This window comes from Myiozetetes cayanensis, unplaced genomic scaffold, assembly GCF_022539395.1.
Source record: "Myiozetetes cayanensis isolate MyiCay16 unplaced genomic scaffold, myiCay2020 scf2-11, whole genome shotgun sequence".
Classification (NCBI taxonomy): domain Eukaryota; kingdom Metazoa; phylum Chordata; class Aves; order Passeriformes; family Tyrannidae; genus Myiozetetes; species Myiozetetes cayanensis.
Window position 1 is genome coordinate 91,812,981 of NW_026087411.1, and position 16,853 is coordinate 91,829,833.

At 35.7% G+C, this 16,853-nt stretch overlaps 1 protein-coding gene across 2 annotated transcripts in view; it reads left to right on the top strand.

Annotated features, from left to right (window-relative positions):
• The window catches only part of ANGPT2 (angiopoietin 2), a 41,251-nt gene that overhangs the window by 9,994 nt on the left and 14,404 nt on the right, over positions 1-16,853 (top strand). The window contains exons 2-4 of one of the 2 annotated variants that reach the window (XM_050316100.1): positions 11,438-11,593; positions 13,670-13,791; positions 15,284-15,516. In XM_050316100.1, coding sequence (XP_050172057.1) covers positions 11,438-11,593; positions 13,670-13,791; positions 15,284-15,516 — 511 coding nt within the window. The remainder of the gene's footprint in view (positions 1-11,437; positions 11,594-13,669; positions 13,792-15,283; positions 15,517-16,853) is intronic. The other variant, XM_050316102.1, reaches the window with a different exon arrangement.

The following is a 16,853-nucleotide window of genomic DNA, read 5'->3' on the forward strand; positions in this document are numbered from 1 at the left end:
GACAGCATAAAAAACCTAGCTCTGCTCTAAACAAGTAGAAAAATTCCCATTGACTTCTTAGTGAAACTGTTTAGTTTCACTCAGAAGTATTAAAAAAAAATTACTGAAAAAAGTATTTTAAGTAAGTTAATAATGGAGTAGATGTGTGCTTTAAGGCTTATTTCATGTGGACCACCTCTAAGCAAGGATCCTATTGGAATAGAAAAAAACAGTGATAACTTTAATCATAAGGAAATAAAAATTTTCCTTTTCTTGTCCCTCTCAAGTCCACATGGGAGTAACATCTCCCAAGAGTCTCATCCAGTCAAGTCCTTCACACTCATAATTTTCCTCAGTGAATTTCCTTCCAACTATACAATACTTTTTAAACTTCAAGCAAACCAGATAATTCCTTCTCTCAGCTGGATTTAAGAGCAGTCTTCCAGTCCCCTTTTGCAACTCATTGGCATTAAGAATTCCTATCCCTAATACATCTGTTTCTAAAATTCTGCTCACACAGATTATTTTCAGGTTTCCCCCCCCACCCCCCGTATCTTTCCCTCTGTTAAAGCTATCCAGCTTCCTGCCTGTCCCTTTTCTCTATGTTTTTTTCTTATTCAGGATTCTCAGTCCTGGATTTGTTTGTCCTTATTGTTAGATTTGTTTTTAACCTTCCACTGTGTGGATACTCTCCTGAGAGTTCACAGAATCATAGAATGATTTGGGTTGGAAGGAACCTAAAAGGTCATCTAGTTCCAACTACCCTGCTGTGGGCAGGCACACCTTCCACTAGACCAGGTTACTCTGAGCTCCAAACAATCTGGCCTTGAACACTTGCAGGGATGGGGAGTCCACAACTTCCCTGGGCAACCTGTTCCAGTGCCTCACCACCCTCACAGCAAAGAATTTCTTCCAGCTATCTAACCTGAACCTACTCTCCTTCAGCTTAAGGCCATTCCACCTTGTCCTATCACTACATGATCCTGTGAAAAACGTCCTTCTGCAGCTTTCCTGTAGTCCCTTCAAGTACTGGAAAGCTGCTCTAAGGTCTCCCAGACCCTTCTCTTCTCCAGACTGGAAAATCCCAACTCTCAGCCTGTCTTCACAGGAGAGGTTCTCCAGCCATAAGTTCATCTTTGTGGCCTTCCTTTGGACCCACTCAAACAGGTCCATGTCCCCTTCTTACGCTGGGAGACCCAGGGCTGGATGCAGCACTCCAGGTGGGGCCTCACAAGCACAGACTAGAGGGGCAGAATCACCTCCTTTGACCTGCTGGCCATGTTCCTTTTGATGCAGCCCAGGACATGATTGACTTTATGGGCTGCAAGTGCACATTGCTGGCTCATGTTCACCCTCTCATCTACCAACACTCCCAAATCCTCCTCCTTAGGCCTGGTCTCAATCATTTACTGCCAAGAGTGTGTTTGTGCTTGGGATTGCCCTGACCCAGGTTCAGGACTGTGCACTTGGCCTTGTTTAAATTTATGAGGTTTGCATGGGCCCACCTCTCAAGTCTGAGACAGATAGCTTCTTTTTCTGGCTAGATGCATGAATTATCTATGTCATTGTACTTTCTCCATTGCTAATGTGGTTACTCATCTTGAGAGCAGAGTCTTGCATCCAACAGAGAGTCTCTGGAAAGTGCATTTAGAAGTCTCCCTCTTCAGTGGCCCTTCTCATCTCATCTTGACAGACAGGGAACAGTGTCCTCCCATAAAATATCGACCCTATAGTGCATAGCTTTGGTTCTCAGTCATTTTTGCTGAGAGTTCTTCCTCTTCTACTACTATTAATGCCAACAGTATCATTTTTTTAGGGTGAGAATCTGGCTTCAGTTTCTGGTCTTCATCGAAGGGCACCAACTGGCAGCTGCCTGGTGTCAGGCTTTCAGGAACTCAGCTCAAGTGGTGACTTTCCATCACTGCCTGAGTGCTTAGAGGGTACCACAGACCTTCTGTGGAACTATTGCAAGCAATGGATGGAAAGACTTGTCATCTTGTTCCTGTTCCAAAAAATTAAACTACCTGCTTTTAGATGGCTAATCTGAGCTATTGAGGCACAAAAAAATGTATTTTTAATCAGGATTACATAATTAAAATTTTTTTCTTTATCACACACTACATTTTGTTTCTGCAATATGCTGTCTATATGCACTGATCTTGCTTCCAAATATTTGTGTTTGTCCACTCTTAACGCAGTAGCTTAACACAGTAGCTTCCTGTTTTATCTTTCAAGCATGAAATTCCTCAGAAGCTTTTGCATTAAAGCCTCTTAACTGTGCTAATGGATCAGCAAAGAGAAATAAGTAAGTGGCATTTGACAAGAACATATCAAGATGCTAATTTTTCAAACTAAGCTAAGGTTAACCTGAGCTTCTATTACTTAAGGCAGCCCTTAGTGCCTTCTGTAGTCAGAGTTAAGCCTATTTTGGTTTTGGGGTCCTGCTTTCCCTTCCCAATGTTTTGGAAACCTCAGAGAAGTTCTCTGACAGGTCTAGTCCAGCAAGTGAGGAATTTTCAGGCTGGTGATGTAAATGTAGCAGCTTTTCAGACACCCTACACCCCCCCCAGCCCATCTAACATATTATCAATGGAAACAGTAAAGAGAAAGATGCAGCATGTCTTCAAAAAAGAGCCTACAGCACTTGAGAGGAAACTACATTTCCCCCCCTCCAAAATCAGTGCATGCATTCTTAGCAAAGAAATTCAGTCCTTCAAAACTAAAATCAGCAGCTGACTTGTACTTCCCCAAAGTCTTGAGCATTAGAAATTTTCAGGCCTTCAGCTCAGATGACTGGTTGTCTCTTGGTAGCATCATCATTGAAACTTCTTCAAAAAAAGATCTTAGAAAAGCACCATAAACTATAATTAGATGTCAGTATGTTGCAAAGTTTAAGAACTACTAAAAATGCTTTCAGTTTCCTTATCTGTGAAGCTTAAAAGAAAATCTAATGATTTTTCATGCTGGAAGATGCTCTGTAAATATAGATTTGAAACAGGAGACACCCAGTTTTATAGCTTACAAAAGGGACTAATTGTGTTCCACAGCTTCCTAACTAGTTTGATCCTTGAACTCCAAATCATTCTTCCTTCTGGTTGGAAGTGGAATGCAAGATGACTGCTTCCCTAGAAAGCAATACTGAGAATGAACTGTGAATGCCTAGCTCTTTTTCACTTCCCCAATAACATGCTTTGAAAAGAGGAATTTGCTTCATATTTCTTAACAAACTCGTACTCTGATTTGCTCCACCACGTCATGAGCTATTCTCTAAAACAGCCAGTCCTGTTGAAAGAGGAGTTCATAAAAAAAATCACTTGATATTCTTAGATAAAAAAAGATAAATGGCTTTGTCTGTGGCAGATAAATTTGCTAAATATTTTGTAAAGTTTATAAGGCTACATAGCCAATGCTTTTCATAAAAAATGTCATAAGTATCCCCACCAGCATATCTGATAGTAAATTTATTTCAGCTGCCTATTACTCAGTGAAATGGAAAAAAATGCAAACGGGAAAGGATTGTTTAGATCTGGGATAGCAAGTGTTTTTTCAGATATCATCTTTTTAGGGCAGAATCTCAACTTTACAGCAGTCTGGTAAAGTCCTGATTCCCTGATTGATGGTAGCATACAAGTATAAGATATGACTGAGAACATGTAGGCTTGTCTGCAAAAAGTTTGAATATTTAATTTGTGAAATTACAGCTGAATGCCACAACCTAGTATTTAAGAATTAAATATTGATTAGCAGTATTTCTTATACTGTTTATACATAAAGAATTCTAATTTTGAATATTGATGGCTTGTGGTATATAATGAAAAATATTTATATTCATTGCGGTGAATGGCAGAAGCATCACTGGCTTCTTGTCTTCCTGGCTTCAGTGCTACTGAACTTCGGCAAAATGCCATTCATGACTCACACTATTTATTTATTTATTCTTATTTTTAGACTAATGGGAACTTTATGAATTCCTTCCCTGATTTCTAAGAGAAATACCACTTAGCTGAGATCCTGAAAAATGGTAATTCAGAATCTTAAATTATTGCCTTAATGAACAGCCTTAATTCTTAATGAGTATGGTTAATCACCAAATAATTGATTTTAATTTTGAAGATATTGTTGTTAATTTTTTTCCAGATTAGTTTCTTACCTAAATTCATACTATTAAACAGTTGTAAAGTTGACTATTTAGTTTCTATTAATAACATTTTTTTGAAATCTCAACAACATTTTTCATTTGCAATTTAATGTACAACTCCCCCCCAAATGCTCCATAGAAACTATATGCACCATATATAGTATGAAGAACCCATGTCATCCTCCAAATGACAAAACACCTGAAAATGCACATTAGTTAGGAAAGCAGTAGTGTGGCATCATGTGTACAAAACAAGCTCAGAGTTTGGAATGGTGGGAGCTCAGCTCTACAGCAGCCTGTGGGACTGTTTCAGCTCTCAAAGTCTCTTCCCTTTTTCTATGTGCTCTTTTTTTTTCCGCATCATCACTTGGATTGTAACATTCGTAGTAGTTCAAAACATACAGTAGAAAGTATGATTGTGCTGTAATAACTTTTAGTATTAGGTACAAAATATTTCCATTCAAGAACAGAAAGTCATTCTTCATAAATATTTGCATAGACAATGAAGGCATTTCATGCATTTTGTTTCATGTTATATTAATGACGTAATTAGTTTTTATTTAAGTAAATTATTGCAAGTAAAGGGGGGGCGATTTTTTCTGCTAGCAAGTGTAAATTATACAAGCATAACAAATAGCTTTGTCTAAGTGAAATGTAATCAGATGTGAGAATAACTTGGTAAGGTTTCATTTAATGCACAAGAGTAATTAACAGAACCATTTCCTGCATATCATTTACTTTAAAGTCTGTATTTACTATTTGAATAATTAGCATTTAAATCTTTAGTATTTTATTACACAATTTTAGCTTGAATATTTTCCAGTAAATCTCAGCTCACTTCCAGATAGTATTCATTTATGATGTGCTTTTCACCTTTTGTTTGCTGACAGGAAAATAAGATAAGAGAAAAATCTTAGCCAGAGGTCTGGACAGGCAGACATGTTCGATGGGGTATGTAAGAATCTAAGAGTGTAGAGACATCTCAAGCATTCCCATATACATTCCCAAAAGAATTTTTTCCCTCCCTTGAGAAACAGCACATAGACCATGGGGACATCCTGCTGTAGGGAAAGAAAGCAAAAAAAAAGGGAAAAAAAGCAACAATTTAAAATGTTGCTTTTTTCCTTCTGCAGTGTATTATTATTTTCCAAAAGTTACAAGCTACTAAAATTGATAACTGACTTTCAGAAAACATAGAGAAATAAATTATTTTATTAAAAGCTGATTTAAAATAGCCTAAAGTCTGATTGATGGGGATTGATGCAATGCCCTTAAAAATGTGTTCCCTTAGGTCTGTCAAGATAAATGACTTTTGGAAGGGATAATGACCCTTCTATTTCTATTCTGACTTTAAGCAGTAGCAACATTGACAGACTGTGAAAACAAGTATGAAAAGCTTTTCTGAAGAGAATAAAACTGTCTGCAAAACTGAAATCTGTACAGTATTTTGCCTTCACAACAGCAACACATATCACATACGAGTGATACGGAAACACAAATATAAGCACATATGGAGAGCCTGGCAACATGGTCCTCCGTGCATTACATACATGCACATTAAGCAGCATGTGTAGCATAGATATATATATCCATAGGTAAAATACTACATATTGCTTATATGAAGTGCTGTGATGAAACTGTGACCATGTTTTCTTCTTTTTTAAATACTACATTACATTTCACCGTTAACCATATCCAAGGATCCAAGGTGGCTCATCCCAAGAAACCCTTCCTCCTGTAGAGACTTCAATTATACTACAAAACCCCAATTTAAATACTTAGTATCTTAATTGAAAGTTAAGTATGTTAAAATAGTCTTTTAAAACCCTATATTTTTGTCTTTATGTACAAAAATGTATTTATGAACCAGAAATTTAAGGATTTTATGGCATATAAGGATAATCTTCTACAATGAGACAATTGCACATTGGCACAGAGTTTGAAAAAAATGTTCCAATTTATGGGCTAAATTCTACTTCAGATGACTCATGAAGAAACCAGATGTGGCCACAATCCAAAGATCACAGCCACTCTGAAAAAAGGGCAGGGCAACTAAGACCAAGCATTACTGCGTTAAAGATAAATCAAGACATCTGGAATATGAGAAGTAGGAAGGTCTCATCTGTACTTTGAAAACGTATTTTGAAAAGAACTGGTGAGACTCATCAGCAGTTTTTGTATTTGGCCCTGTCACTAGAACTAAGCAAAACTGATTATGGACGCTTAAGGACATTTTCCGTCTTGCTCACTTTTGTGAATATACTGAACATCTTGGGGAATAAAATACCAGGATGATGACCACAGATATTGGAAGGGCTGATTAAGTTTCTATGGTTTAAATTCACAAAGGTAAGTTTTGAATGAAGCACAGGACATTTTTAGTAGGGATGAGAACAATAACTCACAAAGCTTTTGACAGCTTACTATATGTCACATCTCACTCCTATGCAGAAGACAACACCCAAAATTTGTAGATGCCTCTGTTTGAAAAAGAGTGGCAAAAGCCAAAAGGGTTCAGAAAAAAAAAGCTCACAAATTTTTATTAACAAACTACACGCTTGGCATGGAAATTGGCATATGTTTGCCCCTATCTTCTAATAATAAGATCAATAAAAGAATAACAGAGAGAAAAGATATAGCAAGGAAGAGATGTCAGATTGGAGAGGAAAGTAGATATCCAGTCCTGGGTCCAGCATCAATCCAGCTGAGAGGGTGTCCAAGGTCCTGGTGCTGCCACCCGGGCTTTGGAGGGTACCCTTCTATATGTGAGTTTTCCCCACCCTGGGATTAAGTTTCTCACTCTTCAAGTAAAGGAGTCATCAAGCACAATCTGTTCTTCTGGACCTTTCTAGAAATAGGCTGGGGGACTTTGAGGATCTTTTGATGGTCTTGATCCCCCCTTCTAGCGGATTGACCCTCAGTTGACAGTTCACGCCTTCCTGCCCAGGCTTCTACAGTATGTCAAACACTGTAGCTCAAATGTAAAGTAAAGCATTCAAAAAATGCCTAGCTATAAATGTTGTATTTTCTGTTGCTAGGTTTTCTGCTGGATCTACTCCACTCTTGGAAATTCAAAACAAAAGTTAGAGGAAAAAACGTTGCATTCATGTCATGTGCCCTGCAATTTTCTCTGTATCTCTATTAGATGAGTAAACATACGACATGTGTTGTAATACAACCTGTTCATACAGGACACAGTACTATATAGAAACTCATGATTAACATTATCTCTCCCTGAAAATAAATGTTACAGTTGACAGAATCAGATTATAAACATTAAGAAAATCACTAAACTTTATTTGGAAAGCCTGCTCCAATAACTGACAAATTCTATATAAGAAAAACAAGCAGCCCATATTATTTATACCATTTATATGGCGTAGCATTTGGCAAAGAAGTGATGTATGTATTCATGTAGCTATAAATGCTGACAGGAATGTGACTACTGTTTAATTAGTACAGATTAAACATTTGGCAGCAAAGAACAAAAGCAAGCTCTCATCTGTAACTGTAAATGAAAACAATGGTAAGTCAAAGTGTCTTTGAAATGCAAAAATAAGTAATTGATTCTTCGTAAAATTGTTCTGCAATATGTACACAAACTATACGATAGCAGTCAGGAAGGCTTTTCATTTGAATAAGTACTGACAACTCTTCATAAACGATTAATACTATCTCTGCTTATGGTTAGAAAACAAATTTCTTTTACTGCATACTCCATATGTCATCTTTTCTTTCTTGTAAATTTAAAGCTTGCTTAAAAAAGTCTTGGCTATAAAACCATTGTGTTGGAATGACCTGTCCTTGTTTTTTTGGCAACTTAGCTAAAGCATTTTCATCAAACTTTATGATTTTATATAATTTGAAGTAATAAACCATGACACATCCCCAAAGTGATGACCTTAGAGAATTTTTTCTCTCTAAAAATGCATCACTATAACTGTTACAGATCTTAACTATGAAATTATTTCAATTTTCCCAGATGTTTTTGCAATGTAAGCATACTTTGAGGCATGTTTTTTCCCCATCTGTGTTTTCATTTTTATATTTACTTTATTCCAAAATACATGTAAGCTAACTTCTTACACAAAAAGATAGAATGTTTTGTAAAAAAATCCCACAAAGAATCACTGAAATGCTATCAAATATCCTTTCTTTCAAAACTGAATGTATTAATACCTCCTTCCCTTTCCCCTGTAATTTCCTTAAGTTAGGACTCGTTGATTGACTTAGTCCCTCAAAAACAGAATTTCTGAAGGAAGATGCATCACTAATAGTCAGCTGTTAGGTTTTGACAATTTCTTTGTCCAAAATAACCATTATGTAATCAAGGTTACGATATATCAACACCATTCTGATACATGCCAAATATTATTTGAATTAAAAAGAGATTAAAAATTATCTTCCCGTAACTAGCTACATGACAAAGGAGAAATCTGGCAAATAATCGCTGCTGCACCCTCCAACTTTGAGCAAAATATTGAGGAAGACAGACATGCTGTTCAAACCAAACTGCCAAACTTCCCAGCTGGCGGATGGGGACTGCAGCATTCATTCCTGTGTCCTTCCCTCTTTTAAATGACCCAGCCTATTCTTCTCCCTTCAGAAATTTCTGAGTGTGCTACTGCTTACAAAGGAAGGAGGCTCCTTGGCAGGAGCTGATGAATAGTACCCTACAAAGAACTGTGCCACAAAGAACTGCAGTCCTGCAAAATGGCTGCTAATCCTCAGAGTTGTCAATGAAGCTCAGCCATGGGTGTGGGAACTCGAGTCTGAATTAAAAAAGTTCTTCCACCTCCCTCTCAGGGAAAGCTGAGGGCCTTGCTTTCTGAGAGTATGCAATGGGAACATGTTCTGCTCTCACTAAGCTCAGTGGGAGATGGTGGGCATTTTAGATGAACATAATTCTTTGAAGAAAGATGAAAGCACCTGCCACTTAAAAAAATTAGGAAATGTAGTTGTAAAAAGTCCTGCTTTCTACAGTTTTGCATATTATGATGAAGAGAGGGTGGAACATAAGCAGAGAGGGATGAGTGTGTATCTTGGTTCAGGTCAGGAAAAGAGATTTTATGATGTGTGCATGCAGAGAATGTACAAAAGTGGGAAAGGATTAGTGAATATGAGGCAAAAAACAGAAGAGATTTATGTAATCATACTTTGTAGGACTTTTAGGGAAAGAAACCCAAGAAGCTCCAAAGCCACTTAATAGGTCAATATCATTTTGATGCTTTGTGTCACTCTAAATTAGAATAAATAAGTCAGATAATGAAACTGGCTTTAAATCTTAATATAAATCCCTTTTGGTGCTCATATTTCATGCTTTCAATTAAGCATAGATACCATAGTCCCTAAGTTACTTATTGACTATTTTTAAGTTGAAAAACAGATGTGAAGGCAAACCATTAAACTGGAATCAAGAGAATACTTCAATGACTTAGAATTCACCTCATAAATGAGAGATTACTTGAAAGAGGTCAGATATTTGGAGATATGCTTATACTTAACAGATATTCAAATAAGATAAATTATGAAAATACAGATCTCCGTGTCTAAACAACTTATTTCTAAGGTTGCCAGTATGGTGACAAGGGGAATAAAAATCTGGCAACCAGAACCACCAGATGCCTTAAATTGTAATCACAGGTTTTGCATACTGTAATCAGAGCAACCTTACAGCTGTGTGTTTGAACTGGGCAATTCCCTAAGCCTACCATAAAATGTTTACCTTACCTTTAAGCCCAGAATTAACTCATTTTCTAGTTGTGTGTTTTGGAATAACTCAGCGATAACAATTTCAAAGAAGTCATGCAGTTCTGTAATCCTGTATGCGGAGATGACTTCGCTGAGATTCTCATTCTGATTTCTAGTGAACAAGGAACCAACCCTGAAGACTGAGTTTTAATATCCACAACTATTTCACGAAAGAATCAAAGCTCATGAACAATCTATCTTTGTTGGTCTATTTATTGCTGTCTTTCTTTTTACTTTTTGTGGGCCTTTTTTCTAAATTAAAGATGATGCAATATTTTCAATGCTTTCTCATACAGTAGCTCTTTGATATCTGAGATGTCTCACACCAGTTTACTTTAAGCTGGTCAGAAGTGAAATGGTTGTATCTGATCAGTGGTTTGATAGAATATGAAATCATAGGATGTTTTTTCCTCACTGATATGGAAAGTAGCTACGCAGAAATGTTCAAAGTTTCTCCTTACTAGAAGCCATCACTCATATCAAGATAGCATTATCAAAATAATATTTTTAAAAATTCAAGATACCAACCTGTTTTACCATTTTACTTAGATTAGGAATTGGTGATGTGTTATAATTAGTGCTTAATGACATTAGCTATTTTTTATTAGCTAGTATCCTCTTTGTAGGTACAACATGAAGCTTAAAATTTATTATGGATCTCTTATTAGAACAGTGTTGAAGTAGAAGTTGGATTCTAGAAATTTCTAAAAATTTCCGCAGTCAATGGAAAAAAATGAAATCACATAGCCTGGATTTTTGAGTTCAAACATAAGCCATGAAAGAAATACGAAGTATTTGCAATGTTACTGAGAAAATGATATTAAAAAAGTGTGGGCTTTTTGATAATCCAGACAGGTGGAAGGAGACATATAAAAGGTTACTTTAATTTTATCCTTGCTACTTATTTTCTCCTTGCTTTCCTTGAAGGCTGAGTACTGCGTTATAAAATGGCTACTAAAAAGCCCAAATACAGAAATTAATTCAGAATTAAGTATTTTAAACAACTTTTGCAGTCCTAAATCCTAAGCATTTAAAGTATTTATAGGTTTTTCTATTGTTTCATGTCTTTATTTGAAATTCTCTCTGATAAAAATGTGCATGTAAGAGTGTTAAATGACATCTGACCTCTCCTCTGACTTCTAGTCATGTGATGAAAAATGCTTTTGAAAATATTTAAGTGTAAATACAGGAAGATGACTAAACTCTTAAACTTTTGTCTTCTAAAAAATTCCCATCGCTGCCAAAGCTGGTGAAGCTCCTCTGATGGTTAAAATAGTGGGAGCACTAAGGCGGAAAAATCTTCCAAGTGCCCACAAGCATTCTTACCACTGTACCTTCTATCTACCACTGCAAATCTCAGTTCCTTCCTTTAGAAAATGAGTGGCCACACATTCCTTATCACATTTGCCCTTCCTCTCACAGAACTTACCATTGGGAAACTTCACATAAATATATAACAAGGACAAGGAACAAATTTGTTCAGCAAGGCAGCAAGCAGGCTTACTGTACTACTCCCCTTTCCAACATTTAAAGAATGCAACTATCTTCTCTCTTTCCTTTCCCATGTAGCTTGAGAATTACATCCAAGACAGTATGAAGAAAGAAATGGTAGAGATCCAGCAAACTGCAGTGCAGAACCAGACTGCAGTAATGATTGAAATAGGCACAAACTTACTAAATCAAACAGCTGAACAGACCCGCAAATTAACAGATGTTGAAGCACAAGTAAGTAATGAATTTCAACCTAAAAATGCTTCTGCTTCTCAAATACTACAACTATACATTTAATACCATTTAATGTTACACTATTTAGTTCAACAATTAGATGTCAATCATTATCACCAAGAGCTCCACCCAGCCTAAGGATACATTAGTATTTGATAATACTAATTAGTATTAGTAATACTACATTAGTATTTGATAATACCTAGTTCCATCTCAAGCCCTGTGTTGTCACTTGAGTGATTTCCTTTACAGCAGGATTTGAAGTAAGTCTAGCAAGACAACTGTTACATTAATCTTTAAAGAGAATGTACTTAAAACTACTATACTATATCTAAGCATCAGTTTGGTCCTAGTGTGCTTTCATACAACCTTCATTGTATATCTTTGTTGATTATTTACCACCTTGGCTAAAAGAAAGTTCCTTCAAACTGCCTTTGTTCCATTTACCAGGTTCATTGCTTTTTAAAATTGAAACTTTTCTATTTTTTTTTAAACTTGTCAAGAAAAATATGTGGTTCCAGCAAAATGCACTATATAACAGATAACAGAGGGATACATAAACAAATCTGAGCTACATCAAGAAAAAAGAAATTAGAAGGCTCCTAGTAAAGCATATTCACACAGAAGTAAACCTGCCTACTATACATATTATTTGCTAACTTACTTAAAAAAAAAGGGTTTATCTTAATTATGGTTTTAATTGAAAAGCATTAACTACAATAAGACATTCTGTTACACAGAATGCAGACATTAATAGGAGAACAAGTCCAATCAATGTAGAATGGTATGTATTTGTATTTTTGCAGACATGGTGCGAAAATTCAGGTCTATAATTGCCAAAACATATAATGAATCTAGCATTCAGTACATAACATTTTACATAATATAAACAGCGTACAAAACCTAAAATCCTTGTTAGACATTTTACTATCTCTGGAACTCATCCAATGAATAAAATCACACTTTTAAACAAGCCTCTGTGAATTCTCTGATAAACTGATAGTTCATAGCTCACAGAGGTACTGAATTTAACTTTGTGATTGCATTATTCAGGAGCCCAATATTTTGCACATGTTTAGATGTATTTATTCATTCATTATAATGTCTTTATGGAAATTACTTAATTATTTTCTGCTTTGAGGAAGAAAATCATGACTGTAACTTTCCTTCTCTGCTTGAAATTACTGGTGACTGGGTTAAAGGCTTAATTAGCAACATAAGGAAATTAAGCAAACAATTGCTCTCTCAAGGACACTTACTTTTGGCAATAGTTTTCAATTACACTTAAGTGTGAAATCATGTCCTGAATGACTGTTTAACATGAAGGACATGAGTAATCAATTCTTCCTGTCAAGGAAAGCCAAATTCTGTTGAATTAAAAAAAGCTGTTCTAAGACAATGAGAAAATATTTCTAGAAAACATGCCTCAAAGTAATGCAATCCAATACAGAGCAAGCAGTATCTTCTGTGTTTCCTAGTATCTGCATCACTTGATTTAAAGATGCAAATGAAGTGTAAACAATATATTTAGAAAAGGTACCATTCAAACAGAAAGAATGAACTGACAAAAGTGTGGTTCACATGGAAAACATCTGAAAATATAATTTGGGATTGAGAAAAATAGCAAGGAGGGAACTATCAAGTGATTTTAGGACTGGGCCAAGATTTCAGCAAGTGAGAGAGTACTTACTTTCTACACCAGACTGAGAAAACAACTCAACTCATTCTTTGAGTAACAACCATAACAGTTCCAGTAATGAAGTAGGAATTATCATAACAGAGGGGAAGGTATAACAGCAAAGCTAAAGTACACAGTAACTCTTATCCATTGATCAGAAATGTAGCAGACTACTGAAATATTCCCACTCATATATGGTAGTGTAATAACAAAATTAGTGCAACCCTGTGTATTCTTCATTCTGATTCCATGAGCATTTTTGCCCACATTGTTGAAAAAAATATATTTTTTAATCATAAGCTTAAAAGAGATTTGCACGATTTCAGAACATAACAAAACTAAAATTTATTTAAAAGAAGTATCTTAATTGTCAAATTTTTTTTGTAAATTTTATTTAGGTATTAAACCAGACAACCAGACTTGAACTTCAGCTTTTGGAACACTCTCTTTCAACAAACAAACTCGAAAGACAGATTTCAGATCAAACCAATGAGATAACAAAATTACAAGAAAAAAACAGGTAAGTATGCCTATCAGCCCAATAAAATGCTATTCCCTGAAGTGCCCTTCTAATACTTTTAGAAACAAATGTACTCAAGTCAGAAAATAAGCCCTGGTACACAAGCTCCCCCCACACAGCTATTCTCATTACAAAGGTCATATATTATTTAAAGCCTAGGAGATCATGCAAGTTTCTTCTTGTATTTTGTTTATATATCATCCTTCACTATTTAAAGTTCTCCTTTATTTGAGGAACTTAAGGCTAAAACTGAAATACATCTCATTACGCCAATTTATATTCTTCTTTAGACTTATCCAGATGAAGTTATCAGTAACCTGATTCCAACTAATTGAGTGCAACCACATCTCCAAAATTTTAATTCCATGTAGTACCCAGCTATCCTAATGACCAACCAGATCATTGCCACAGTTTTTTTCTAACATGAGAAAAATAAAACACTAATCACATTCAACGTTCCTTACTAGTCAACGTTTGAAATTCAGACTAATATCCAACTGTTACTCCTCTCCTTTTCTCTACTCAGCTGTGGTCCAAAGGCTCATAGCTTTTTTCAGCTGGTTTGGTTTCCATATCATCAGGGTCTTATTTTACTTTTGGCAATAAATAGTTTACAGAGAAATTTAAAAGAAGCAATAACAGTAAGTTTTATCCTTCAAAACCATGTTTTTTGATGAGAACCATATGTGCAAAGTGCTTTTTATTTTGAAAGAATTAGCTTAAAAAACCCATGAGACATGTTATGACATTTTGTTCACTAGTCTACTACATTTATATATGCTCCCTAAAGGTTTTATCTACCAGCTTAAGAAAAGCAAGCATCCTTATCAAATGGAAAGCAAAGGAAATACTGAATTTTAAAGGTCACTTTTCTTTGGTGTTGAACTCAGCAGACCTTAGACTACTCTTGTAACATTCATGTAAATACAAAAGCATTGTTTCTCACCTAACAAAAGGTAATCTGACTTTGAGCTAATCTGCTTGAAACATAAGAATCAAGATTTTTTTTTTTTCCCAATAACAGCAATGGATTTTAGGTGAATTTCTGTCTTCTGGCCATGCATGTTTTAACATCAGCTTTCTCAGAGTCTGCATCAGAACAATTAGCAGTGAAATAATGTTCCATCCAGAGACTTAATCATACTAGCTCCAGAACTGGAGATGGCTAACACATTTTCAAGTAACTGTTTGCACATTTCCCTGTCTTAATGCCATAACATTAATTCATATTAAGTATATATTTTATTGTAATTATAGGACATTTGAAAAGTTCACAGTTTCATTCATTCTCTTTGAAGATGAAAATAAGTTTCATCTTTTAATAGGGTAAACCCATGAAATTTTAGTCACTATGAAACCAAACTTTCATTTAGTCACCTACTGCAGGCATGGCATCAGAGAATGAAATCAAGTACTTACTTGAAACTTCTAAAACAGGCTTGACATCAGCTCAAAACTGTTTTAGGGAGCCTAATTGTAATCTTTTATTTAGCTTTCTAGAAAAAAGAGTTCTTGAGATGGAAGACAAGCACACACTTCAACTGAAGTCAATAAAAGATGAAAAAGATCAGCTTCAAGTCCTAGTATCCAGACAGAATTCTATTATAGAAGAACTAGAAAAACAATTAGTTACAGCTACAGTAAACAACTCAGTTCTGCAAAAGCAGCAACACGATCTGATGGAGACTGTTCATAACTTGCTTACTATGATATCTACACCAAACTGTAAGTAAAAGCAGACATGCTTATAAAATTTCTGTACTATTTCCTAATTTGTGTACATTATTACCTATAAAGCCTTACACTTAGTTCTGCCACACTTCTGCTTCTCAAAAAGTCTGTATTTTTTTGTGCCTGAGTTAATTAACCTACTTTTTAGGGGGGTAGGGGAAACAATCACATCTTTTATATGGTTTCTTTACAACATTTTGTTCGTCTTCTGTGGTTTACACTGCTTTGCCTTCCCACTTCTCCAGTGGTTCAGCAAAATACAGAGTATTTACAGAGTATCATTCATCTCACATAGCATTCGTGCAGCTATATACAATCCCTTGACCATGTATCTAGGTTAGACTGCATGATGTAGGCCTGCAACATTTCTTCCTGGCTCACACAGGTTGTTTCTGCCACCTCTCATTGCTTTATGTGCATAGAGAAAGGACATAGGAGAAAGGACAAAGAAGAAAGGACAAATTATAGTGGCTGCTAAAGGCAAAGGAATCAGCACAGGCATAGTTTTTACCTCTAACAACAGAAAGCAGCAGCCCAGGGCAACAGGTACTCCCAAAAGTCCTCCACTGAAATTTCCTTGATCATCCTAAAAATCCCTCAGCCCAGATAATTTATAGGCAATAATCTCACCTCTAATTGCCTGACAACCCTGCAACAAATCAGAGCCACAGAGCACAGCTTCCAAATTTATGCAGATTCACATGCTCCATAAAAAACCCCCCACAAACCACAAAGTTATGGCTACACAAGATTTAAACATTCCTTGCCATGAATTTTATGTCTGACAGGGAACCTGGACAAATTAAAAAGGTATAGCTGTTCCATATAAAAGACTGTAGAATCTGGCACATTTGCCTGTAAAGTTCTCAGGACTTAAAACACAAGCATACAGAACCCCTAAAAAGGATTTAAAATTAAATACCACGAAAAATGTTTAAAAGTTGTAATTACAACTTAAAAGATAGTATAGGTGGCATGTGTTATATTACTGTAAGATAGATCACAGAAAAGGAAAAGAGTGTCCAGAAGTCCTTACTTTCAGTTGTGTCCTAAATAATATGATGTTGTAGGTTTTTCAAAAGAAAGTAAATCCCAAGTTTTTTTGTCTTGATAACTGACGCTATCCCCTTAAATGCCATTACCAAGGCTGTACATGTTCCTGCTGATGTTATCTGCTATGCTAGTGCACAAATAAGTAAACAAGTCAAAGTCATGTTGGCTACAGCACCGTTAAACCCAGAGTGGAAAAAATAATGAGTGTTTGCCAAAAAGACAAAATTAGCAGGGAAAGCTTCTAAGACAGTATACAAACAATAGAGTGTGGAAAAGCA